Source organism: Tachyglossus aculeatus, chromosome 2, assembly GCF_015852505.1.
Source record: "Tachyglossus aculeatus isolate mTacAcu1 chromosome 2, mTacAcu1.pri, whole genome shotgun sequence".
Taxonomy (NCBI): Eukaryota; Metazoa; Chordata; class Mammalia; order Monotremata; family Tachyglossidae; genus Tachyglossus; species Tachyglossus aculeatus.
In genome coordinates this window covers 169,630,921-169,658,334 of record NC_052067.1, presented here as the reverse complement: position 1 = coordinate 169,658,334, position 27,414 = coordinate 169,630,921, and the positions used below count along the sequence as shown (strand labels likewise).

Sequence of the window (27,414 nt, the reverse complement as noted above, 5' to 3'; positions counted from 1 at the left end):
CCCCTTCCTTGCTTCCTTCCCCACTCCTTTCTTCCTTCCCTCCCCCCTTCCTTCCTTTCTCCCCCCTTCCTTGCTTCCTTCCCCACTCCTTCCTTCCTTCCCTCTCACCTTCCCTCCCTACTCCTTCCTTCCTTTCTCTCCCCTTCCTTGCTTCCTTCCCCACTCCTTTCTTCCTTCCCTCCCCCCTTCCTTCCTTCCCTCCCAGCTTCCTTCCCTGCTTCCTTCCCCCCTTCCTTCCTTCCCTCCTTCCTTCCCCCTTCCTTCCCTCCTTCCTCCCTTCCTTTCTTCCTTCCCTCCCTCCTTCCTTCCCCCTTCCTTCCTTCCTCCCCTCCTTCCTTCCCCCTTCCTTCCTTCCTCCCCTCCTTCCTTCCCCCTTCCTTCCTTCCTTCCTCCCTTCCTCCCTTCCTTCCTTCCTTCCCTCTTACCTTCCTTCCCCACTCCTTCCTTCCTTTCTCCCCCCTTCCTTGCTTCCTTCCCCACTCCTTCCTTCCTTCCCTCTCACCTTCCCTCCCTACTCCTTCCTTCCTTTCTCCCCCCTTCCTTGCTTCCTTCCCCACTCCTTTCTTCCTTCCCTCCCCCCTTCCTTCCTTCCCTCCCGGCTTCCTTCCCTGCTTCCTTCCCCCCTTCCTTCCTTCCTTCCTTCCTTCCTTCCTTCCTTCCTTCCTTCCTTCCTTCCCTCTCACCTTCCTTCCCCACTCCTTCCTTCCTTCCTTCCTTCCCGGCTTCCTTCCCTGCTTCCTTCCCTCCTTCCCTCCTTCCTTCCTTCCTTCCTTCCTTCCTTCCTTCCTTCTTTCCTTCCTTCTTTCCTCCCTTCCTTTCCTCCCTCCTTCTTCCTTCCTTCTTTCCTCCTTCCTTCCTTCCTTCCTCCCTTCCTCGCTTCCTCCCTCCCTTCTTCCTTCCCCCCTTCCTTCCTTCCCTCCTTCCTTCCCCCTTCCTTCCCTCCTTCCTCCCTTCCTTTCTTCCTTCCCTCCCTCCTTCCTTCCCCCTTCCTTCCTTCCTCCCCTCCTTCCTTCCCCCTTCCTTCCTTCCTCCCCTCCTTCCTTCCCCCTTCCTTCCTTCCTTCCTCCCTTCCTCCCTTCCTTCCTTCCTTCCCTCTTACCTTCCTTCCCCACTCCTTCCTTCCTTTCTCCCCCCTTCCTTGCTTCCTTCCCCACTCCTTCCTTCCTTCCCTCTCACTTTCCCTCCCTACTCCTTCCTTCCTTTCTCCCCCCTTCCTTGCTTCCTTCCCCACTCCTTTCTTCCTTCCCTCCCCCCTTCCTTCCTTCCTTCCCTGCTTCCTTCCCCCCTTCCTTCCTTCCTTCCTTCCTTCCTTCCTTCCTTCCTTCCTTCCTTCCTTCCTTCCTTCCCTCTCACCTTCCTTCCCCACTCCTTCCTTCCTTCCTTCCCTCCCGGCTTCCTTCCCTGCTTCCTTCCCTCCTTCCCTCCCTCCTTCCTTCCTTCCTTCCTTCCTTCCTTCCTTCCTTCCTTCCTTCTTTCCTTCCTTCTTTCCTCCCTTCCTTTCCTCCCTCCTTCTTCCTTCTTTCCTCCTTCCTTCCTTCCTTCCTCCCTTCCTCGCTTCCTCCCTCCCTTCTTCCCTCCCTCCCTTCCTTCCTTCCTTCCTTCCTTCCTTCCTTCCTTCCTTCCCTCCTTCCTTCCCTCCCTCCTTCCTTCCTTCCTCCCTTCCTCCCTCCCTTCCTCCCTCCCTCCCTTCCTCCCTTCCTCCCTCCCTTCCTCCCTCTCTCCCTCGCCCGGCCTCCCTCCCTCCTTAGCGGCCCATCAGGGGACAGTATTCCAGGGCTGGGCAGCAGAGCACTGTGCAAAGCTCTGGGGAAAGTCCAATACTGCAATAAACAGTGACAATCCCTTTCCATAACGAGGTTACAGTCTAGATGGGGTGAGACAGACGTGAAGAGTAATAAATAAGTTGACAGCTAAGGAAATGAGTGGTGCTGGGCTGGGAGGGGGGAAGAGCAAAGGGAGAGAGAGTCAGGGGGACGCAGAGGGGAGTGGGAGAGGAGGAAAAGTGGGGGGCTCAGTCTGGGAGACACAAAGCCCCCTCCCCTCCACCCCCCAACACCTCCCTCTTAGAATGGGAGCCCGCCCTGGGATGGGGATGGGATGGGGAATCAGATCATTCAACCTGATTATCTTGAATCTACCCCAGTGCTTAGCACAGCAGTTGGCATTTAGCAGAAGCGGCATGAGAGAAGATGGCCTCTAGAGAAGCAGCGTGGCCTAGTGGCTAGAGCCCTGGCTTGGAAGTCAGAAGGTCATTCATTCATTCAATCGTATTTACTGAGCGCTTACTAGTGTGCAGAGCACTGTACTGAGCGCTTGGGAAGTACAAGTCGGCCACATATAGAGACGGTCCCTACCCAACAGCGGGCTCACAGTCTAGAAGGTCGTGGCTTCTAATCCCGGCTCCGCCACTTGTCGGCTGTGTGGCCTTGGGCAAGTCCCTTCAATTCTCTGGGCCTCAGTTCCCTCATCTGGAAAATGGGGATTAAGACTGTGAGTCCCGTGTGGGCAGCCCAATTACCTTGTAGCTCCCCCAGTGCTTAGAACAGTGCCCTGGCACACAGCAAGCACTTAACAAATACCATTATTAATATTATTATTTAATAAGTATTTAATAAATACGATCAGTATCGAAGTGTGAATCACTGTGCTGAGTGTCTGCATATATAGAACGCTGGACTGGGCACTTACATTATCTGTAATTTATTTATATTAATGTCTCCCTCCTGCTCTAGACTGGAATCTCGTTGGGGTGAGGGAATAATAATAATAATAATAATGATAATAATAATAATGATAATGGCGTTTATTAAGTGCTTACTATGTGCAAAGCACTGTTCTAAGCGCTGGGGAGGTTACAAGGTGATCAGGTTGTCCCACGGGGGGCTCACAGTCTTAATCCCCATTTTACAGATGAGGGAACTGAGTCCCAGAGAAGTGAAGTGACTTGTCCAAAGTCACACAGCTGACACTTGGCGGAGCCGGGATTTGAACCCATAACCTCTGACTCCAAAGCCCAGGCTTTTTCCACTGAGCCAGGCTGCTTCTCCGTATGTGTCTATTGCTCTTCTGTCTGCTCCCAAATGCTCAGTACAGGGCTCTGCACACAGTGAGCGCTCAATAAATACAATTATTAAGTGGAAGCCACCATCCTGCCCACCCCCTAAGACAACAATTAGGCAGTTGGGAACATCCAGAAGAAATAATAGTATGATCTCTGCCCTTATGGATCAATCCATCGATCGATCAATCAGTTGTATTTATTGAACACTTAATAATAATAATTAATAACAATTGGGGCATTTGTTAAGTGCTTACTGTCTGCCAGCCACCGTACTAAGCGCTGGGGTGGATACAATCAAATTGGGTTGAAGACAGTCCCAGTCCCATGTGGGGCTCACAGTCCCGATCCCCGTTTAACAGATGAGGTCACTGAGGCTGGGAGAAGTGAAGTGACTTGTCCAAGATCACACAGCAGACAAGGGGCAGAGCTGGGATTAGAACCCACGACCTTCCGACACCTACGCCTGGGCGCAATCCATTAAAAGCGCTTGGGAGACTACAGTACAGCAGAAATAAGCGTGGTTCGGTGGAAAGAGCCCGGGCTTTGGAGTCAGTGGTCGTGGGTTCAAATCCCGGCTCCGTCAATTGCCAGCTGTGTGACTTTGGGCAAGTCATTTAACTTCTCTGTGCTTCAGTTCCCTCATCTGTAAAATGCGGATTGACTGTGAGCCCCCCGTGGGACAACTTGATCACCTTGTAGCCTCCCCAGAGCTTAGAACAGTGCTATGCACATAGTAAGCACTTAACAAATGTCATTATTATTATTATTATTATTAAATAGCAGATATGTTCCCTGCCCATCAGGAGCTTACCCCCTGTCAGGGTAGCACCTGAAGAGTTTCTGGTCCTCTACCAGTCTCGGCTACGGGAGGGAGAGTGAAGCCGAGGCCTGTCCAGTCCATTCCTAGCTTGCCCAGTGGCTAGCGAGTGTCAGGCCATCGGCTACAAGCCAAAACTCCCCCGTGCCGGGCAGCAGCGGCCCGGGACAGAGTCCAGGGCGGAGACTCGAGTTGACTGCGCGGAAGGCGGCGATGGTCAACCACTTCCCAATTTTTCCCAAGAAAACTCAGTGGATCCACTACCGGAACGATGGCGGATGGAGAGCGGGGCCTTCTAGGAGAGATGCGTCCGTGGCATCGCTATGCGTCAGAGATTCATTCATTCAATTGTATTTATTGAGCGCTGACTGTGTGCAGAGCACTGTACTAAGCGCTTGGGAAAGTACAAGTCGGGAACATCTAGAGACGGTCCCAACCCAACAACGGGCTCACAGTCTAGAAGGGGGAGACAGACGACAAAACAAAACATGTGGACAGGTGTCAGGTCGGCAGAACGAAAAGAAATAAAGCTAGATGCACATGACTAACAAAATAAATAGAATAGTAAATATGCACAGGTAAAATAAATAGGGTAATAAATCTGTACATACATATATACAGGTGCTGTGGGGAGGGGAAGGAGGTAGGGCGGGGGGAATGGGGAGGAGGAGAGGAAAAAGGGGGCTCAGTCTGGGAAGGCCTGGGAGATGACTCGACGGCACAAGACAAGACAAGGAGCTCACAGGCCAGAAGGGGAAGACAGACATTAATGTGAATATTATAGTAATATTAAATATTAAAGTAATATTACTTGTACATATCTATTCTATTTATTTTATTTTGTTAGTATGTTTGGTTTTGTTCTCTGTCTCCCCCTTTTAGACTGTGAGCCCACTGTTAGGTAGGGACTGTCTCTATATGTTGCCAATTTGTACTTCCCAAGTGCTTAGACAGTGCTCTGCACATAGTAAGTGCTCAATAAATACGATTGATGATGATGATATTATTCTGCTATTCAATTATTATTATTACTCTGGAATGACCCAACCACACTTAACACCACCGTCACTCAAGCCAGCAACCAGAGAAGCAGCATGGCTCAGGCGAAAGAGCGCCAGCTTTGGAGTCAGAGGTCATGGGTTCAAATCCCAGCTCCGCCACTTGTCAGCTGTGTGACTTTGGGCAAGTCACTTCACTTCTCTGTGACTCAGTTACCTCATCTGTAAAATGGGGATTAAGAGTGTGAGCCCCCCCATGGGACAACCTGATCACCTTGTAACCTCCCCAGTGCTTAGAACAGTGCTTGGCATATAGTAAGCGCTTAATAAATGGCATCATTATTATTATTATCCTTGCCCCTCCGCCGTCTCATTCAGCTCCCATATTCAGTCAGCCATGAAATCCCCTCAGTTTTTTCTTCCCAACATTTCCAAAAAGCTCCCCTTCCTCTCTCTCCATCCAGACTGTTTCCAAGTATTTGTCCTAATCTACCAGGACTACTGTGTCAGACTCCTCGCTGGCATAAGGATCATAATCATAACAATATATTTTTATTTAATATTTTATATAAAATAATCATAATGATGATGATATTTGCTAAGCACTCACTATGTGCCAAGCCCTGTTTTAAGCACTGGGGTAGATGCAACCCCAGGGAGCCCGTGACTGTGACTAGACTGTGAGCCCACTGTTGGGTAGGGACCAACTTGTACTTCCCAAGCGCTTAGTACAGTGCTCTGCACACAGTAAGCGCTCAATAAATACGATTGAATGAATGAATGAATGCAAGTTAAGCGGGCTGGGCACCGTTCCCGTCCCACACGGGGCTCACGCTCTTCATCCCCATTTGACAGGTGAGGGAACTGAGGCCCAGAGAAGTGAAGGGACTTGCCCAAGGTCACCCAGCAGACATGTGGCAGACTTTTAGACTGTGAGCCAACGGTTGGGTAGGGACTGTCTCTATATGTTGCCAACTTGTACTTTCAAGCACTTAGTACAGTGCTCTGCACACAGTAGGCGCTCAATAAATACGATTGAATGAATGAATGAATGCAAGTTAATCGGGTTGGGCACAGTTCCCGTCCCACACGGGGCTCACGCTCTTCGTCCCCATTTGACAGGTGAGGGAACTGAGGCCCAGAGAAGTGAAGGGACCCAGCAGACATGTGGCAGACTTTTAGACTGTGAGCCCACTGTTGGGTAGGGACTGTCTCTATATGTTGCCAACTTGTACTTCCCAAGCGCTTAGTACAGTGCTCTGCTCACAGTAAGCGCTCAATAAATATGATTGAATGAATGAATGAATGCAAGTTAATCGGGTTGGGCACAGTTCCCGTCCCACACGGGGCTCACGCTCTTCTTCGTCCCCATTTGACAGGTGAGGGAACTGAGGCCCAGAGAAGTGAAGGGACCCAGCAGACATGTGGCAGACTTTGAGACTGTGAGCCCACTGTTGGGTAGGGACTGTCTCTATATGTTGCCAACTTGTACTTCCCAAGCGCTTGGTACAGTGCTCTGCACACAGTAAGCGCTCAATACATACGATTGATTGATTGATGTGGCGGGGCTGGAATTAGAACCCAGGTCCTCGCTGCTTCCTGCCTCTCCCCACTCCAGTCCATATTTCACTCTGCTGCCCGGATAATTCTGTCACCTCATTCTACTACTCAGAACCCATCAAAGGTTGCCCGTCCTTCTCCAAGTTTAGCATGAATTTCCACTCTCTTCTCCCACGACAGCCCAGCTCACATCCTTCATTCCTCCCCAGCTTAGTCGGTGAGCCCGGTTCTCATCCCCTCTGTCACTGAAGTCCCTCCCCTTTCACAGGGCAGCACCGCGGCCTAATGGGTACAGCCCGTGCGGGGAAGCAGCGTGGCTCAGTGGAAAGAGCCCGGGCTTTGGAGTCGGAGGTCATGGGTTCGAATCCCAGCTCTGCCAATTGTCAGCTGGGTGACTTTGGGCAAGTCACTTCGCTTCCCTGGGCCTCAGTTATCTCATCTGTAAAATGGGGATGAAGACTGTGAGGCCCCCGTGGGACAACCTGGTCACCTTGTAACCCCCCCAGCGCTTAGAACGGTGCTTTACACATAGTAAGCGCTTAATAAATGCCATCAAAAAAAAAAAAAACTTGGGTTCTCATCTCGGTTCTGCCGCTTGTCGGCCGTGTGAACTTGGGCAAGTCGCTTAATTTTTCTGGGCCTCAGTTGCCTCATCTATAGAATGGGGATTAAGACTGTGAGACCCCACACTTGCTCTTCTAATGCTAACCTTCTCACGGGACCTTGATTTCGTCCACCTCACTGCCGACCAGCCTCTGGCCTGGAATGGCCTCCCTCCTCACATCCCACAGACGATGACTGTCCCCCCCCGTTCAAAGCCTTACTGGAGGCCCATCTCCTCCAAGAGGCCTTCCCTGACTAAGCCTCCCTTTCTTCTTCTCCCACTCCCTTCTGCGTCACCCTGACTCGCTCCCTTTATTCATCCCCCAGCGCTTAGAACAGTGCTTTGCACATAGTAAGCGCTTAACAAATGCCATCATTTGATATTTTGATCCTCCCTCCCTGCCCCACCCCTCTTATATCCAGATCTGTCTTTCATTTATTTCTATTCATGTCTGTCTCCCCCGTTCTAGGCTGTCGGCTCGTTGGGGGCAGGAAATGTGTCTATTTGTCGTTGTATTGTACTGTCCCCAATGCTTAGCTCTGCACACAGTAAGCGCTCAATAAATACGTTCGACTGGCCGATTGACTGACTGAACGCCTTGTGGGACAGGGAAGGAGTCCAACTTGATTAGCTTGTAACAATAACAATAATAATAATGGCATTTATTAAGCGCTTACTGTGTGCCAAGTACTGTTCTAAGTGCTGGGAGGTTTCAAGGTGATCAGGTTGTCCCACGTGGGGCTCACAGCCTTAATCCCCATTTTACAGATGAGGTAACTGAGGCCCAGAGAAGTGAAGTGACTGGCCCAAAGGCACACAGCTGACAGCTGGCGGAGCCGGGATTTGAACCCATGAATTCTGACTCCAAAGCCCGGGCTCTTTCCACTGAGCCACGCTGCTTCTCTGAGCCACGCTGCTTCTTGTACCTATCCCGGCGCTTAGTACAGTGCTTGACACATAGTAAGAGCTTAGCAAATACCGTCATTATCATCATCATCATTATCTGAAAGATGACACCTCCTCTCATATCCCTAGCTGTAACATTTAAATAATAATAATGAAGGCAGTTGTTAAGCGCTGACTATGTGCAAAGCACTATTCTATGCACTGGGGAGGATACAAGGTCATCACGTTGTCCCTCGTGGGGCTCACAGTCTTAATCCCCATTTTACAGATGAGGTCACTGAGGCTCAGAGAAGAGAAATGACTTGCCCAAGGTCACACGGCAGACGTGGGGGAGCCGGGATTAGAAGCCCTGTCCTCTGACTCCCAAACCCGGGCTCATTCCACTAAGCCACACTGCTTCTGTTAATGTTTTTCTTCCCTTCTAGACTTCGAGCTCCTTGTCTCTCACCTTTATTATATTGTCCCCCAGGAGTGGGTTTGGGAGTCAGAGGACCTGGGTTCGAATCCCAGCTCTACCATTTCCCTGAGGTTTGTGACCTTGGGCAAACCACTTGAATCCTCTGGGCCTCGGTTCCCTCACCTGCAAAATGGGGATTAAATACCTGTTCTCCCTCCGACATAGACTGTAAACTCCATGTGGGTCAGGAACTGTGTCCGACCTGTTTAACTTGTATCCATCCCAGGAGGTGGGGCTTTCTGGGAGAGATGTATCCATGGCGTTGCTTTGGGTCAGAAATAAAAATAATAATAATGGCATTTGTTAAGCGCTTACTATGTGCACTGTTCTAAGCATGGGGGGATACAAGGTGATCACGTGGGGCTCACAGTCTTAATCCCCATTTTACAGATGAGGTAACTGAGGCTCAGAGAAGTTAAATGACTTGCCCAAGGTCACACAGCAGACATGTGGGGGAGCCAGGATTTGAACCCGCTTCTATTACTCTATTTATTTAATTATTTATTTTATTTGTACATATCTATTCTATTTATTTTATTTTGTTAGTATGTTTGGTTTTGTTCCCTGTCTCCCCCTTTTAGACTGTGAGCCCACTGTTGGGTAGGGACTGTCTCTATATGTTGCCAATTTGTACTTCCCAAGTGCTTAGTACAGTGCTCTGCACATAGTAAGCGCTCAATAAATACGATTGATGATGATGATGATGAACCCATGACCTCTGACTCCAAAGCCCGGGCTCTTTCCACTGAGCCACGCTGCTTCCAATGACTTGATGGCATAAGACAAGACCCCAGTGCTTAGAACACTCTTTTGCACATAGTACGTACTTAACAAGTCTCGTCTCGTCTTAAGCCGTCGAGTCGTCTCCGACCCATAGCGACGCCACGGACGCATCTCTCCCAGAAGGCCCCGCTCTCCATCCTCCATCATTCCGGTAGTGGATCCACAGGGTTTTCTTGGGAAAAATCGGGAAGTGGTTGACCATTGCCGCCTTCCATGCGGTCAACTCGAGTCTCCGCCCTGGACTCTGTCCCGGGCCGCTGCTGCCCGGCACGGGGGAGTTTGGGCTTGTAGCCGATGGCCTGACACTCGCTAGCCACTGGGCAAGCTAGGAATGGAATGGACAGGCCTCTGCCTCACTCTCCCTCCCATAGCCAAGACTGGTAGAGGACTGGAAACTCTCCAGGTGCGTCCTGAGAGGGGGCTTAACAAGTACCATTATAATAATGATCATTATCATTACTTCCACAAGTGTTTAGGACAGTGCTCTGCCCAAGGCAAGCCCTAAATAAATACCATTTATGGATTGATTCACAGTCGACTGAGAGCACATCTCCTCCAGGAGGCCTTCCCCGATTAATCTTCCGTCTCCTTCCCCATCTCCCTCCCAACTAATAATAATAAATAATGGCATTTATTAAGCGCTTACTTTGTGCAAAGTACTGTTCTAAGCCCTGGGGAGGTTACATGGTGATCAAGTTGTCCCAAGGGGGGCTCACCGTCTTAATCCCCATTTTCCAGATGAGGGAACTGAGGCCCAGAGAAGTGAAGTGACTTGCCCAAAGTCACGCAGCTGACAGTTGGCGGAGCCGGGATTTGAATCCATGACCTCTGACTCCAAAGCCCAGGCTCTTTCCACTGAGCCACGCTGCTTCAACTACTTACACCACCATCATCACCATCAATCGTATTTATTGAGCGCTTACTATGTGCAGAGCACTGTACTAAGCGCTTGGGAAGTACAGGTTGGCAACATATAGAGACAGTCCCTACACAACAGTGGGCTCACAGGCCACCACACCACCACACAACAGGTGCTCAATGTACATTATTCATTGTACATTAATGTACACATTCAATGTACATTATTCATTTTGGATTAGCTATCAATCCATCAATGTAATTTATTGAGCCCTTCTTGGTCATTCATTCGATCGTATCTATTGAGTGTTTACTGCACGCAGAGCCCTGTACTAAGGGCTTGGGACAGTACAATACAACAACAAACAGACTGGTTCCCTGCCCACAACAAGATACAAAATCACAGTCTAGAGGCGGGGAGACAGGCTCCCCCTCCCCAACCCCCCCCGCCTTACCTCCTTCCCCTCCCCACAGCACCTGTATATATGCATATATGTTTGTACGGATTTATTACTCTATCTTATTTGTACATATTTATTCTAATTATTTTATTTTGTTAATGTGTTTGGTTTTGTTCTCTGTCTCCCCCTTCTAGACTGTGAGCCCACTGTTGGGTAGGGACCGTCTCTATATGTTGCCAACTCGTACTTCCCAAGCGCTTAGTACAGTGCTCTGCACACAGTAAGCGCTCAATAAATACGATTGAATGAATGAGTGAATACAAATGAATAAAATTACAGAGATGGATAGAAGTGGTGTGGGGGGGATGAATAAAGGGAGCAGGTCAGGGCGATGCAGAAGGGAGTGGGAGATGAGGAAAGGCGGCGCTTAGTCAGGGAAGGCCTCTTGGAGGAGGAGATGGGCCTTCAGTAGGGCTTTGAAGGCAGGGAGAATCATTATCTCCTAGCATAAGCATAAACTCATAAGCAGTGTGGCTCAGTGGAAAGAGCCAGGCTTTGGAGTCAGAGGTCACGGGTTCAAATCCCGGCTCCGCCAATTGTCAGCTGTGTGACTTTGATCCAGTCACTTCACTTCCCTGTGCCTCAGTTACCTCATCTGGAAAATGGGGATTAAGACTGTAAGCCCCCCGTGAGACAACCTGATCACCTTGTAACCTCCCGGCGCTTAGAATGTACATTGTTTGGACATATTTATTACTCTATTTATTTATTTATTTATTTTAACTGTACATATCTATTCTATTTATTTTATTTTGTTAGTATGTTTGGTTTTGTTCTCTGTCTCCCCCTTTTAGACTGTGAGCCCACTGTTGGGTAGGGACTGTCTCTATGTGTTGCCAACTTGTACTTCCCAAGTGTTTAGTACAGTGCTTTGCACACAGTAAGTGCTCAATAAATACAATTGATTGATTGATTAGAACAGTGCTTTGCACATAGTAAGTGCTTAATCATCATTATTATTACTATTATTATAATGCACTGTTCTAAGTGCTGGGGAGGTTACAAGTAATCATGTTGTCCCACGTGGGGCTCACAGTTTTAATCCCCATTTTACAGATGAGGGAACTGAGGCCCAGAGAATGATGATGATGATGATGGCATTTATTAAGCGCTTACTACATGCAAAGCACTGTTCTAAGCGCTGGGGAGGTTACAAGGAGATCCGGTTGTCCCATACGGGGTTCACAGTATTCATCCCCATTTTACAGATGAGGGAACTGAGGCCCAGAGAAGTTAAGTGACTTGCCCAAAGTCACACAGCTGACAATTGGCAGAGCCGGGATTTGAACCCCTGACCTCTGACTCCAAAGCCCGGGCTCTTTCCACTGAGCAACGCTGCTTCTCTTGTGAAGATTGAACTGATAGGATTTAGCAACACTCAACATGTGGGTTGAATGAGAGAGATGAGTAGAGAGGATAATGTCAATGCTGTGAGCTTGTGAGACAGGGAAGATAGTGGTGTGTGATATAGATGGGTGTAATAATATCATCAATCGTATTTATTGAGCGCTTACTATGTGCAGAGCACTGTACTAAGCGCTTGGGAAGTACAAATTGGCAACATATAGAGAAAGTCCCTACCCAACAGTGGGCTCATAATAATAATTGTGGTATTTGTTAAGTGCTTACTGTGTGCCAGGCACTGTTCTAAGCACTGGGGTGGATACAAGGTCATCAGGTTGTCCCACATGGGGCTCACGGTTTTAATCCCCATTTCACAGATGAGGCAACTGAGGCCCAAAGAAGCGAAGTGACCTGTCCAAGGTCTCACAGCAGACAAGCGGCAGAGCCGGGATTAGAACCCACGACCTCTGGCTCCCAAGCCCGCGCTCCACCCACTAGGCCACGTTGACAGATGTTGGAAAGAGCCCGGGCTTTGGAGTCAGAGGTCATGGGTTCGAATCCCGGCTCCACCAATTGTCAGCTGTGTGACTTTGGGCAAGTCACTTTACTTCTCTGCGCCTCAGTTACCTCATTTGTAAAATGGGGATTAAGACTGTGAGCCCCACGTGGGACAACCTGATCACCTTGTAACCTCCCCAGCACTTAGAACAGGGCTTTGCACATAGTAAGCGCTTAATAAATGCCATTATTATTATTATTATTATGGGGAGCTAGTTAAATCACATAGGAAAAGAAGAGCTAAGGGATTTGACTTTTATTTTGAGGGAGGCAAAAAGACGGAGAGAGACTGTATCCTACAGCCTCGCCTCAGCCCAGCCCTCCCACCGCTTAAAACACTTTACGCATTTGCAATTAATTCGAAAGGCTGTTTTCAATATTGGGGTTTTTTTAATTCCGGCACTTCAAGAACCTCTTTTAAAATAGTGGTTAGAAACGATTCTTTCCCTTTTAAATGTCCTCTAATGGATCTGAGCACATTTTCTATTCAAGCTGATTAGAGAAGCAGCTTGGCTCAGTGGAAAGAGCACGGGCTTTGGAGTCAGAGGTCATGGGTTCGAATCCCGCCTCCGCCACTTGTCTGCTGCATGACCTTGGGCAAGTCAATCAATCAATCAATTGTATTTATTGAGCGCTTACTGTGTGGGAAGTACAAGCTAGCAACATATAGAGACAGTCCCTACCCAACAGTGGGCTCACAGTCTAGAAGGGGGAGACAGAGAACAAAACCAAACATACTAACAAAGTAAAATAAATAGAATAAAATAAGTCACCTAACTTCTCTGAGCCTCAGTTACCTCATCTGGAAAATGGGGATTAAGACAGCCCCACGTGGGACAACCTGATCACCTTGTATCCCCCCAGCGCTTAGAACAGTGCTTGGCACATAGTAAGTGCTTAACAAATGCCATCATCATCATCATCATCAGTTACCTCATCTGGAAAATGGGGATTAAGACTGTGAGCCCCATGTGGGACAACCTGATCACCCTGTATCCTCCCCAGCGCTTAGAACCGTGCTTCGCACATAGTAAGTGCTTAACAAGTGCCATCATTATTATTGTTGTTGTTATTATTATTTTTATTATTATTATTATTATTATTATTATTATAATTATAACACACCCCAACAATTTCCCAGGTTGCCAATATCCAAAGGGGATAAATCCCCTTTCAGAGCACAAAGCTCCTTAGAGATCTGGAAGGCGAGGCCCAGAGGAAGAGGGGAGAGAAGCCGCATGGCCTAGTGGAGAGACCCCAGGCCTGGGAGTGAGAGGAGCTGGGTTCCAATCTGCCTCCTCCACTTGTCTGCTGTGTGACCTTGGGTAAGTCACTTCACTTCTCTGAGCCTCAGTTCCCTCATCTGGAAAATGGGGATTAAGACTGTGAGCCCCATGTGGGACAACCTGATCACCCTGTATCCTCCCCAGCGCTTAGAACCGTGCTTCGCACATAGTAAGTGCTTAACAAGTGCCATCATTATTATTGTTGTTGTTATTATTTTTATTATTATTATTATTATTATTATTATTATTATTATTATTATAACACACCCCAACAACTTCCCAGGTTGCCAATATCCAAAGGGGATAAATCCCCTTTCAGAGCACAAAGCTCCTTAGAGATCTGGAAGGCGAGGCCCAGAGGAAGAGGGGAGAGAAGCCGCGTGGCCTAGTGGAGAGACCCCAGGCCTGGGAGTGACAGGAGCTGGGTTCAAATCTGCCTCCTCCACGTGTCTGCTGTGTGACCTTGGGTAAGTCACTTCACTTCTCTGGGCCTCAGTCACTTCATCTGTGAAAATGGGGAGTAAATCTCTGAGCCCCTCATGGGACATGGACTGTGTCCAATCTGATTAGTTTTGTGTCTCGTGCTTATTATGGCTTCATGGAAATCAATCAATCAATCAAGCGTATTTATTGAGCGCTTACTGGGTGCAGAGCACTGTACTAAGCGCTTGGGAAATACAAGTTGGCAACATATAGAGACAGTCCCTACCCAACAGTGGGTTCACAGTCTAAAAGGGGGAAAGAGCCCGGGCTTTGGAGTCAGAGGATCTGGGTTCTAATCCCGGCTCTGGTACTTGTCTGCTGTGTGACTTTGGGCAAGTCACTTCACTTCTCTGGGTCTCAGTTACCTCATCAACAAAATGGGGATTCAAAGTGTGAACTCCGTGTGGGACAACCTGATTACCTTGTATCCACCCCAGCGCTTAGAACAGTGCTTGGCACATAGTAAGCGCTTAACAAATACCATCATTATTAATTATCATTATTATTGCAGTGTCCCCCTACTGCGGGCAGGGCATGTGTCTACCAAATCTGTTATATTGGAGTCTCCCAAGCTCTTAGTACAGTAAGCGTTCAATAAACACGATTAATGAATTGATGACCTGGAACATAATAAGCGCTTAACGAATATTATAAAAAAAACCTGAGATGTATCATGGGCTTTTCCCTGGTATTTCTCAAGTGCTTAGTACAAGCAGTAATAATAATCATAATGGAATTCGTTAAGCGCTTACTATGTGCCAGGCACTCTTCTAAGTACTGGGGTGGATCCAAGCAAATGGGGTTGGACACAGTTCCTGCCTCACACGGGGCTCATAGTCTCCATCCCCATTTTAAGGATGAGGTAACTGAGGCCCAGAGAAGTGAAGTGACCGGCCCAAGGTCACACAGCAGACAAGTGCTCAATAAATAGGACTGAATGAATGAAAGTGGTGGTCAGGATTAGAACCCACAACCTCCTCCCAGGCCACAGATCTAGCCACTAGGCCATTCTGCTTCTCAGCTTATTTTTTTAATGACATTTATTAGGCACTTACTATGTGCAAAGCACTGTTCTAAGCTCTAGGGAGGTTACAAGGTGATCAGGTTGTCCCACAGGGGGCTCGCAGTCAATCCCCATTTTACAGATGAGGCCACCGAGGCGCAGAGAAGTTAAATGACTTGCCCAAAGTCACACAGCTGACCATTGGCAGAGCCGAGATTTGAACCCATGACCACTGACTCCAAAGCCCGGGCTCTTTCCACTGAGCCACGCTGCTTCTCTATTGTTACACTGTTACTTCTCTTATTGTTACATGAACTCTCCCAAGTGCTTAGTACAGGGCTTTGCCCACAGTAAGCGCTCAATAAATACGATTGCATGAACGAGTGAGTGAAAGTTAAGGCTGGATAAAAAATGACGAAATTCTGGAACTCGGGTCGTCTCCTTGAGTCGAAGCTATACTCTCCTCCGTTGCTGACGACCGATACCATCAACGATGTAACAGGATTTCTGAAAGAGAACTCCCCATTCATTCAATCCTATTTATTGAGCGCTTACTGTGCGCAGAGCACTATACAAAGCGCTCGGGAGATTCCAATAAAACCTTAAACAGACACATTCCCTGCCCACACCGAGCTGCTAGTCTAGAAAAGCAGCGTAGCTCAGTCATCATCATCAATCGTATTTATTGAGCGCTTACTGTGTGCAGAGCACTGTACTAAGCGCTTGGGAAGTACAAGTTGGCAACACATAGAGACAGTCCCTACCCAACAGTGGGATCACAGTCTAAAAGCTCAGTGGAAAGAGCCAGGGCTTGGGAGTCAGAGGTCATGGGTTCAAATCCCCACTCTGCCGCTTGTCAGCTGTGTGACTTTGGCCAAGTCACTTCACTTCTCTGGGCCTCAGTGACCTCATCTGGAAAATGGGGATTAAGATTGTGAGCCCACTGTGGGACAACCTGTTCACCTTGTAACCTCCCCAGCGCTTAGAACAGTGCTTTGCACATAGTAAGCGCTTAACAAATACCAAAATTATTATTATTAGAGGAAAGATCCCCCACCACCACCCCACTGTAATTCCCAAGCCAAGAATGAGATGACACACATCTTGGATTTGCCCCCTTTATTCCCTCCACCCTCAACCCCACAGCACTTATGTCCAAATCTGAAATATATATATATATATATTTCATATATATAAATATATATATATATATGTTTCTATTACCGTAATAGAATTACAGTATTACTGTAACAGAATTATAGTATTACTGTAATAAAATAGACTTACTCTATTACTGTACTGTGTTCTATTTCTGTAATATATCTATTACATATAGATATATATGTAACTTGTACTTCCCAAGTGCTTAATACAGTGCTCTGCACTCAGTAAGCGCTCAATAAATGATTGAATGAATGAATGTATATATCTATATATATCTGAAATATATATCTATATATAGATATATATGGTATATATCATCATCAATCGTATTTATTGAGCACTTACTATGTGCACAGCACTGTACTAAGCGCTTGGGAAGTACAAATTGGCAACATATAGAGACAGTCCCTACCCAACAGTGGGCTCACAGTCTAAAAGGGGGAGACAGAGAACAAAACCAAACATACTAACAAAATAAAATAAATAGAATAGATATGTACAAATAAAATAAATGAATAAATAAATAAATAAATAGAGTAATAAATATGTACAAACATATATACATACATACAGGTGCTGTGGGGAAGGGAAGGAGGTAAGATGGGGGGGATGGAGAGGGGGACGAGGGGGAGGATAGATATATCTATATAGATATATCTATATCTATAGATATCTATATATCATATATAGATATGTGTACATATATATAAGCATATCATATATATAGATATATGTACATATATCTATATATATATACATATATATAGATATATGTACATATATCTATATATATGTATATATATATACAAGCATGGCTCAGTGGAAAGAGCACTGGAAAGTCATGGGTTCAAATCCCGGGTCCACCGCTTGCCAGCTGTGTGACTTTGGGCAAGTCACTTCACTTCTCTGGGCCTCAGTTCCCTCATCTGCAAAATGGGGATGAAGACTGTGAGCCCACCCGGGACAATCGGATCACCTTGTATCCCCCCCCAGTGCTTAGAACAGTGCTCGGCACACCGTAAGCGCTTAACACATGCCATCATTATTATTAGAGCAACGCAGCCTGTGGCTTGCGTTTTCACTGGTTTAGGGACCGGTGGACTTCAGGTGGCACAGCTCAAATTTTTGGCTCCTGATCCCATTTCTACCCCTTCCAACGTCCCTTACCCCTCCCGCCAGATGGGCTTTGTCACCTCTGCGATCGCTCCGCCACTCGTCTGCTGCGTGACTTGGGTAAGTCACTTCACTTCTCTGGGCCTCAGTGAGCTCATCTGTCAAATGGAGATTAAGTCTCTGAGCCCCACGTTGGACAGGGATTGGGTCTAGCCCGATGAATTTGTATCCCACCCAGTGCTTTCATTCATTCAATCGCATTTATTGAGCGCTTACTGAGTGCAGAGCACTGTACTAAGCGCTTGGGAAGTACAAGTCGGCAACAGATAGAGACGGTCCCTACCCAACAACGGGCTCACAGTCTATAAGGGGGAGACAGACAACAAAACAGGTAGATAGACATCAATAGCGCTTAGTATAATGCCTCTTGGCATGTAGTAGCGCCTAACAAATACCCCAGTTATTATTATCATTGTTCTCTGGTGGGGAGTCTTGCACAGTCCTTGCAAATCCTTGGGCTCTAGATTGGGTGCAGAAGCATGGCAGAAGCACCACGGTGTAATAATAATAATAATGGCATTTTAAATTATTATTATATTATCTTCATCATCATCATGGTATGTTAATCATAATAATAATAATCATCATCATCATCAGTTGTATTTATTGAGCGCTTACTGTGTGCAGAGCACTGGACTAAGCGCTTGGGAAGTACAAATTGACAACATCTAGAGACAGTCCCTACCCAACAGTGGGCTCACAGTCTAGAAGGGGGAGACAGAGAACAAAACCAAACATACTAACAAAATAAAATAAATAGAATAGATATGTACAAGTAAAATAAATAGAGTAATAAATCTGTACAAACATATATCCATCTATACAGGTGCTGTGGGGAAGGGAAGGAGGTAAGATGGGGGGGATGGAGAGGGGGACGAGGGGGAGAGGAAGGACTAAGAATGATGGTATTTGTTAAGGACTTACTATGTGCCAAGCACTATTCTAAGCGCTGGGGGGATACAAGGTGATCAGACTGTCCCACGGGGAGTCACAGTCTTCATTCCCATTTTCCAGATGAGGTCACTGAGGCCCAGAGAAGTTAAATGACTTGCCCAAAGTCACACAGCTGACAAGCGGCAGAGCTGGGATTTGAACCCGGGACCTCTGACTCCAAAGCCCAGGCTCTTTCCACTGAGCCAGGCATAGTGGATAGAGCACAGCCCTGGGAGCCAGGGGGTCAAGGGTTCTAATCCTGACTTCCCCGACCTATCTGCTGTGTGACCTTGGGCAAGTCACTTCACTTTCCCGGGCCTCAGTTCCCTCAGCTGTCAAATGGAGATGAAGACTGTGAGCCCCACGTGGGACAGCGACTGTGTCCATCCTGATTTGCTTGAATCCACCCCAGCGCTTAGAACAGTGCCTGGCACATAATGAGTGCTTAACAGTAACAACAACAACAACAACATAATGAGTGCTTAAGAAGCAGTGTGGCTCAATGGAAAGATCCTGGGCTTAGGAGTCCGAGGCCGTGGGTTCTAATCCCGGCTCCACCACTTGTCAGCTGTGTGACTTTGGGCGAGTCACTTCACTTATCTGGGCCTCAGTTGCCTCATCTGTAAAATGGGGATTCAATGCTATTATTATTATTATTATTATTATTATTATTATTATTATGGGTTCGAATCCTGTATGACTTTGAGCAAGTCACTTCACTTCTCTGAGCCTCAGTGACCTCATCTGTAAAATGGGGATTAAGACTGGGAGCCCCATGTGGGACAACATGATCACCTCGTATCTCCCCCAGCGTTTAGAACAGTGCTTGGCACATGTAAGTGTTTAACAAATACCATCGTTATTCTTCTTATTATTATCAACAAATACCATTATGATGCAAACTTGTACTTCCCAAGCTCTGCACACAGTAAGCGCTCAATAAATACGATTGAATGAATGAATTATGATGATGATGATGATAATGATAATGGTATTTGTTAAGCACGTGCCAAATTCTAAGCCCTGGGAGGGATACAAGGTCATCAGGTTGTCCCACATGAGGCTCCCAGTCTTAATCCCCATTTTACAGATGAGGTCACTGAGGCTCAGAGAAGTGAAGTGACTTGCTCAAAGTCATACAGGATTCGAACCCATAATAATAATAATAATAATGGCATTTATTAAGTGCTTACTATGTGCAAAGCACTGTTCTAACCGCTGGGGAGCTTACAAGCCCACGTGGGGCTCACAGTCTTAATCCCCATTTTACAGATGAGGTAACTGAGGCCCAGAGAAGTGAAGTGACTGGCCCAAAGTCACACAGCTGACAATTGGCGGGGCTGGGATTTGAACCCATGACCTCTGACTCCCAAGCCCGGGCTCTTTCCACTGAGCCACGCTGCTTCAAGATACCATGAGTCTTTTAGACTGTGAGTCTGTTGTTTGATAGGGACTGTCTCTAGATGTTGCCAACTTGTAGTTCCCAAGTGCTTAGTACAGTGCTCTGCACACAGTAAGCGCTCAATAAATACGATTGATGATGATGATGATGAGAAAAAAGATGTGATGGATGATCATTATGTGGTGGTTGCTGGCAGGTGAGCGCTTAGGAGCTGGCCGAGCAGGGGGGCTCCTCCCTCTCTCTCACTCTCTCGCGTCTGTCGAAGCCCGCCTGGGCCATCTGTCCAAAGAGGAATCTCACCGTAAGCCGTTAATTAGGCCAGATGGAGAAGCCAACCACAGATGCTGCCAAGGAAATAAACATCAACAGAGCATTGACGGGGAGAGCATTCTCTGCGCTTCGGACCATCCCTACCTTCCCAAGCGCTCAGTACAGTGCTTCGCACACAGTAAGCGCTAGGAAATCCCGTCCTCAAAAACTTCCCCGTCACCGGCTCCCAGAGCGGGAAACGACCCTTTCAATCAATCAATCAATCAATCAATCAATTAATCATATTTATTGAGCGCTTACTGTGTGCAGAGCACTGTACTAAGCGCTTGGGAAGTCCAAGTCGGCAACATATAGAGACGGTCCCTACCCAACAACGGGCTCACAGTCTAGATGGGGGAGACAGACAATGAAACAAAACATGTGGACTGGTGTCAAGTCGTCAGAACAAATAGAATTAAAGCAAAGTGCACATTCATTCATTCATTCACTCAATCATATTTATTCATTCATTCCTTCAATCGTATTTATTGATTAATCAATCAATCAATCGTATTTATTGAGCGCTTACTGTGTGCAGAGCACTGTACTAAGCGCTTGGGAAGTACAAGTTGGCAACATATAGAGACAGTCCCTACCCAACAGTTGGCTCACAGTCTAAAAGCAATCAATCGATCAATTGCATTTATTGAGTGCTTACTGTGTGCAGAGCATGTACTAAGCGCTTGGGAAGTACAAGTCGGCCACATATAGAGACGGTCCCTACCCAACAGTGGGCTCACAGTCTAGAAGTGACTGTCTTCTTAATAAGACAGTCTGAATAATAACTATCGTGTTCGTTAAATGCTTACTATGTGCCAAGCACTGTTCTAAGCACCATGGCTCAGTGGAAAGAGCTCAGGCTTGGGAGTCAGAGGTTCATGGGTTCAAATCCCAGTTCCGCCAATTGTCAGCTGTGTGACTTTGGGCAAGTCACTTCACTTCTCTCGGCCTCAGTTCCCTCATCTGTACAACGGGGATTAAGACTGTGAGCCCCCCATGGGACAACCTGATCACCTTGTAACCTCCCCAGTGCTTAAAATCAATCAATCGTATTAATTGAGCGCTTACTGTGTGCAGAGCGCTGTACTAGATGGCAACATATAGAGACGGTCCCTATCCAACAGTGAGCTCACAGTCTAGAAGAGCTTAAAACAGTGCTTAAAACACTGAATGCTTAAAACAGTGCTTTGAACATAGTAAGCGCTTAATAAATGCCATCATTATTATTATTATTATTATTAATAATAAATACGATTGAATGAATGAATGAATGAATACCTCAGGGACAAACCACCTCCGACGGTTGTTTGGACCCTCCCAAGTGCTTAGTACAGTGCTCTGCCCACAGAAAGCACTCAATCGGTATGACTGAATGAAGGTTCCAGGTCTCAAAGGGGATCAGAGGTCCCGTCCTCAAAAACTCCCCCATCACACCAGCCCCCAGAGCGGGAAACAACAACAACAACAACAACAACAACAACAACAACAACAACAACTTCTACTACTACTACTACTACTACTACTACTACTACTACTACTACTACCACTACTACTACTACTACTAGTGTTTGTTAAGCGCTTACTACGTGCCGAGCACTGTTCTATGCACTGGGGTTCCAAGGTAATCAGGTTGGCCCAAATTGGTGAGGGTGCGAAGTGGGGTGGAGCAAGAAGTCATTCATTCAATCGTATTTATTGAGCGCTTACTGTGTGCAAAGCACTGTACTAAGCCCTTGACAGAGTACAAGGAGGAGGAAGAAGAGGAGGAGGAGGAGGAGGAGAGGGGGCAGGGAGCGGGACAGGAAGGGGTCAAGGATGAAGGGGAGCTTCCCCATGATGGAGTGGGCGTCCCATGGGCGTCTCTTGGCTGAGGCTGTGGTGGGGGGGTACGAGAAGGGGAGGGCACGATGGGCAGGACAGTAAGCTCCTCGTGGGCATTGAATGTGTCTGTTTATTGCTCTCTGTCCTCTCCTAAGTGCTTAGTACAGTGTTCTGCACACAGTAAGCGCTCAATAAATATGACTGAATGAATGGAAGTGAGTTGTGGGGGGCAGGCAGTGCTGGGGAAGGGGGATGAAAGGCGGAGATGGGACAGGATAATAATAATAATGTTGGTATTTGTTAAGTGCTTACTATGTGCCAGACACTGTACTAAGCGCTGGGAGGGGGCGGTAAGAGAAAATTGGGTTGGACAAAGTCCCTGTCCCACATGGGGCTCAAAGTCTCCATCCCCATTTTACAGATGAGGGAACTGAGGCAAGGAGAATAATAATAATGATGGTATTTGTTAAGCGCTTACTGTATATATGTATATATGTTTGTACATATTTATTACTCTATTTATTCATTTATTTTACTTGTACATATCTATTCTATTTATTTTATTTTGTTAGTATGTTAGTATGTTTGGTTTTGTTCTCTGTCACCCCCTTTTAGACTGTGAGCCCACTATTGGGTAGGGACTGTCTCTATATGTTGCCAACTTGTACTTCCCAAGCGCTTAGTACAGTGCTCTGCACACAGTAAGTGCTCAATAAATACGATTGATTGATTGATTGATTGGGGTAGATACAAGGTAATCAGGTTGCCCCACGTGGGACTCGCGGTCTCAATCCTCATTTCACAGATGAGGGAACTGAGGTCCAGAGAAGTGAAGTGACTTGCCCAAGGTCACACAGCAGACACGTGGCAGAGTCGGGATTAGAACCCACAACCTCTGACTCCGAAGCCAGGGCTCTTGTCACTAGGCCATGCTGAGTCCTGTGTGGGACAGGGATTGTGCCCAGCTTGAGTGTCTTGTATCTTTCCCAGCACTGTACTAAGCGCTTTCGGTGGTGGGGGGAGAGATGGATAAGCAAGCAAATCAGGTTGGATACAGCCCCTGTCCCACATGGGGCTCACAGTCTCAATCCCCATTTTGTAGATGAAAGAACTGAGGCCCAGAGAAGTGAAGTGATCAAGCAATCATCTGTCAAATGGGGATGAAGACTGTGAGCCCCCCGGGGGACAACCTGATCACCTTGTAACCTTCCCAACGCTTAGAACAGTGCTTTGCACATAGTAAGCGCTTAATAAATGCCATTATTATTATTAATAATAATAATAATAATTATTAAAAACTCCTCATTCTCGGCTTTAAGGCTGTCCATCCCCTCACCCCCTCCTACCTCACCTCCCTTCTGTCCTTCTGCGGCCGCTCACCTCCTCCCTGTGCCTCCTTCTCGCCCGTCCCGCCGTCGACCCCCGGCCCACGTCCTCCCCCTGGCCCGGAATTCCCTCCTTCCGCACATCCGCCAAATTATTTCTCTTCCTCCCTTCAAAGCCCTATTGAGAGCTCACCTCCTCCAGGAGGCCTTCCCACACCGAATTCCCCCTTTTCCTCTGTTCCTCCTCCCTTCCCCGTCGCCCCGACTCCCTCCCTCTGCTCTACCCTCCTCCCCACCCCACGGCACTTGTGTACACTTGTACATATTCATTATTCTATTTATTCAAGCACTTAGTACAGTGCTCTGCACACAGTAAGCGCTCAATAAATACGATTGATTGATTGACTTTATTAATGATGTGAATATAGCTATAATTCTATTTATTTAATTGATGCCGGTCTACTTGTTATGCTTTGTTCTGTTGTCTGTCTCCCCGCTTCTAGACTGCCAGCCCGTTGTTGGTAGGGAATGTCTCTATCTGTTGCCGAATTGTGCCTTCCAAGTGTTTAGTACAGCACTCTGCACGCAGTAAGCTCTCAATATATGACTGAATGAATAGTAATGATAAATCCTTACTGCTGTGCTTATGAATCTGCAACATCCCACCGAAAGCTGAAGTTTGATAAAGAAATTTTATTGTGCAAAGAGGAATGTGCCTTGGGGTGGTCATTTACACTGGGAATTTGGCATCGACAACAACAAATCATTCCTATGCCTTAAGTCAACACTGCAGCACATTTACGTTCAAGTTTCGTAGTCTACATTCCACATGAAATGCGGTCCAAACTCACCATCAACAACCTACCTAAATCTTTCCTTTTTATTTTAATTAACTGAAGTCAAAGGGTGGGCTAGAAGCATTCTTTTTCCCCGCGTCTCTTTTCTCCCAACTTCTTTTTCTTCCCAGAATTGGACTTGGGCCGCTAGAAAGGAATGCTACAGGAAACCGATCTTGCTTTCCAATTTAGCAAGCCGCGGACCGCCTGAACAAAATATCTGTATCTCTGGAGACTGCCCCAAATGAAATTTCCATTCACTCCAAAATGACAGATGCTTACACTGAAATGTACTGACTCTGGTAAACTCCCTTCTGCGTCACGATAGTCCCGGCCTAGCAATTATTACACAATCAAGCGTTTTTACAGTTAAAAAAAAAAAGGCTCATATAGAGACTGCATCACGATAGTCCCGGCCCAACAACTATTACACAATCAAGCGTTTTTACCGTTTAAAAAGAAAGGCTTGTATAGAGACTGTGTCACGATAGTCCAGCCCAACAATTCTTACACAATCAAGCGTTTTTACAATATAAAAAAAAAAGGGCTTGTAAAGAAACTGCTTCCTCTTTCAGTGGTCGCCAGATTGCTGAGTCGAATAGGAGTTTTTCAGGTCTGGCTTCCCAGCTTCCCAGGTCCGCCTCTCCCGCTTCCCGCACCGGAGAGAGGGAACTCCGCCGAAGTGTTGGACGCTCTGCCCTCAGGGCAGCCAGGCTGGGATTTCTCGGTTGGCTTCCCGTCTTATATTCGGTAATTGTCACCCGAGTGGTGATTTACCTATTGGTCGATTACCGACTTGGTAAATGATCTCGGTTGGCTTCGCGTCTTATGTTCGGTAAATGTCACCTGTTTGGTGATTTACTTATTGGTCGATTACCGATTTGGTAAATGATCTCGGTTGGCTTCCCGTCTTATATTCGGTAAATATCACCCGTGTGGTGATTTACTTATTGGTCGATTACCGATTTGGTAAATGATCTCGGTTGGCTTCCCATCTTATATTGGGTAAATGTCATCTGTGTGGTGATTTACTTATTGGTCGATTACCGATTTGGTAAATGATCTCGGTTGGCTTCCCGTCATATTCGGTAATGTCCCGTTTGGTGATTTACTTATTGGTCGATTACTGATTAGGTAAATGATCTCGGTTGGCTTCCCGTCTTCTTATATTGGGTAAATGTCACCTGTTGGGTGATTTACTTATTGGTCGATTACTGATTTGGTAAATGATCTCGGTTGGCCTCCCATCATCTTATATTGGGTAAATGTCACCTGTTTGGTGATTTACTTATTGGTCGATTACTGATTTGGTAAATGATCTTGGTTGGCTTCCCGTCTTATATTCAGTAAATGTCCCATTTGGTGATTTACTTATTGGCCGATTACTGATTTTAGTAAATGATCTCGGTTGGCTTCCCGTCTTACACTCGGGTAAATGTCACCTGTTTGATGATTTGCTTATTGGTCGATTACTGATTTGGTAAATGATTTCGGTTGGCTTCCCGTCTTCTTATATTCGGCAAACGTCACCTGTTTGGTGATTTACTTACTGGTTGATTACTGATTTGGTAAATGATCTCAGTTGGCTTCCCGTCTTATATTCGGAAAATGTCACCTGGGTGGTGATTTACTTATTGGTCGACTACTGATTTGGTAAATGATCTCGGTTGGCTTCCCGTCTTCTTATATTCGGCAAATGTCACCTGTTTGGTGATTTACTTATCGGTCGACTACTGATTTGGTAAATGATCTCGGTTGGCTTCCCGTCTTATATTCGGAAAATGTCACCTGGGTGGTGATTTACTTATTGGTCGGTTACTGATTTGGTAAATGATCTTGGTTGGCTTCCCGTCTTCTTTTATTCGGCAAATGTCACCTGTTTGGTGATTTACTTATTGGTCGACTGCTGATTTGGTACATGACCTGCTTGGTGATTTGCTTATTTGGAGGCCGCCCCCATCACCGTCCCTCATTTCGGGGCGTCGTCTTCGGTGGCTGAGATTCGCCGCCAGCCGAGTGTCGCCCGCCCCCGGTCCGGCGCCGCGCCGGGTCCCGGCTGGATTTCGAGGGGCCGAGGGCATCTCTCTGTCGTCCGTCCGTCCGCCGGAGCCCGTCCGAGTGCCCGCCTGCCCCCCGAGGCCCCGGCCGTGCGTCTGGGAGGATGGCTGTGGGATCGGGAGGAGGAGGAGGGGGTGGGCCCCGGGACGGTCCGGCGGGCGGCTCAGGCGGTCGCGGGGGCCGGGGTGGCCGGGGTGACCGGGGTGACCGGAGGGGGCTGGTACCCGGAGGCCGGCGCCGGCTCGGATTCGGACTCGCGGACGAAGATGACGGCGTCCCCGCTGACGTTGATGAGGCACTGGGCCTGGAAATTTATTTTATTTTGTTAGTATGTTTGGTTTTGTTCTCTGTCTCCCCCTTTTAGACTGTGAGCCCGCCGTTGTGTCTCTATATCAATCAATCAATCAATCAATCGTATTTATTGAGCGCTTACTATGTGCAGAGCACTGTACTAAGTGCTTGGGAAGTACAAATTGGCAACACATAGAGACAGTCCCTAATAGAGATGTTAATAGAGATGTAATAGACATATAGAGATGTCTATATGTTGCCAACTTGTACTTCCCAAGCGCTTAGTACAGTGCTCTGCACACAGTAAGCGCTCAATAAATACGATTGATGATAAGCGCTCCACGAAGCCCGCTGACTGAAGGAGTGAAGGGTGAGGCCGACCCAGCCACCAGGAAGAGGCCCCGGACTTCAAACCCGGCATCCATTCAATCACTCATTCATTCGATCGGATTTACTGAGCGCTTACGGTGTGCAGAGCACTGTGCTAAGCGCTTGGGAGAGGACGAAACACTAACAAACGGACACGTTCCCTGCCCGAAGCGAGCTCACGGTCGAGAGGATCCCATTCATTCACAATAATAATAATGATGATGATGGCGTTTATTAAGCGCTTACTATGTGCAAAGCACCGTTCAAAGCGCTGGGGAGGTTACAAGGTGATCAGGTTGACCCATGGTGGGGCTCACAGTCTTAATCCCCATTTTACAGATGAGGGAACTGAGGCCCAGAGAAGTGAAGTGACTTGCCCAAAGTCACCCAGCTGACAATTGGCGGAGCCGGGATTTGAACCCATGACATCTGACTCCAAAGCCCGGGCTCTTTCCACTGAGCCATGCTGCTTCTCTTGCCACGCTGCGGCTCAGTGGAAAGAGCCCCGGCCCGGGAGTCAGAGGTCATGGGTTCGAATCCCGGCTCCGCCAATT

The 27,414-nt window shown here is 47.3% G+C and overlaps 2 protein-coding genes across 14 annotated transcripts in view; both read right to left on the bottom strand.

Moving 5' to 3' along the window:
* ST8SIA1 (ST8 alpha-N-acetyl-neuraminide alpha-2,8-sialyltransferase 1) overlaps positions 1 to 26,223 on the bottom strand; it is a 142,076-nt gene extending 115,853 nt beyond the window's left edge. Inside the window, exons 1-2 of the mRNA XM_038765330.1 lie at positions 26,106 to 26,223; positions 25,931 to 26,018 (exon numbers count right to left, since the gene is read on the bottom strand). Of these exons, the coding sequence (XP_038621258.1) occupies positions 25,931 to 26,018; positions 26,106 to 26,223 (206 nt within the window). The remainder of the gene's footprint in view (positions 1 to 25,930; positions 26,019 to 26,105) is intronic.
* C2CD5 (C2 calcium dependent domain containing 5) overlaps positions 23,980 to 27,414 on the bottom strand; it is a 224,110-nt gene continuing 220,675 nt past the window's right edge. For all 13 annotated transcript variants that reach the window (XM_038765549.1, XM_038765568.1, XM_038765585.1 and 10 more), the window contains one exon: positions 23,980 to 26,504. In XM_038765549.1, the coding sequence (XP_038621477.1) occupies positions 26,364 to 26,504 (141 nt within the window). In that variant the 3' untranslated portion in view covers positions 23,980 to 26,363. The remainder of the gene's footprint in view (positions 26,505 to 27,414) is intronic.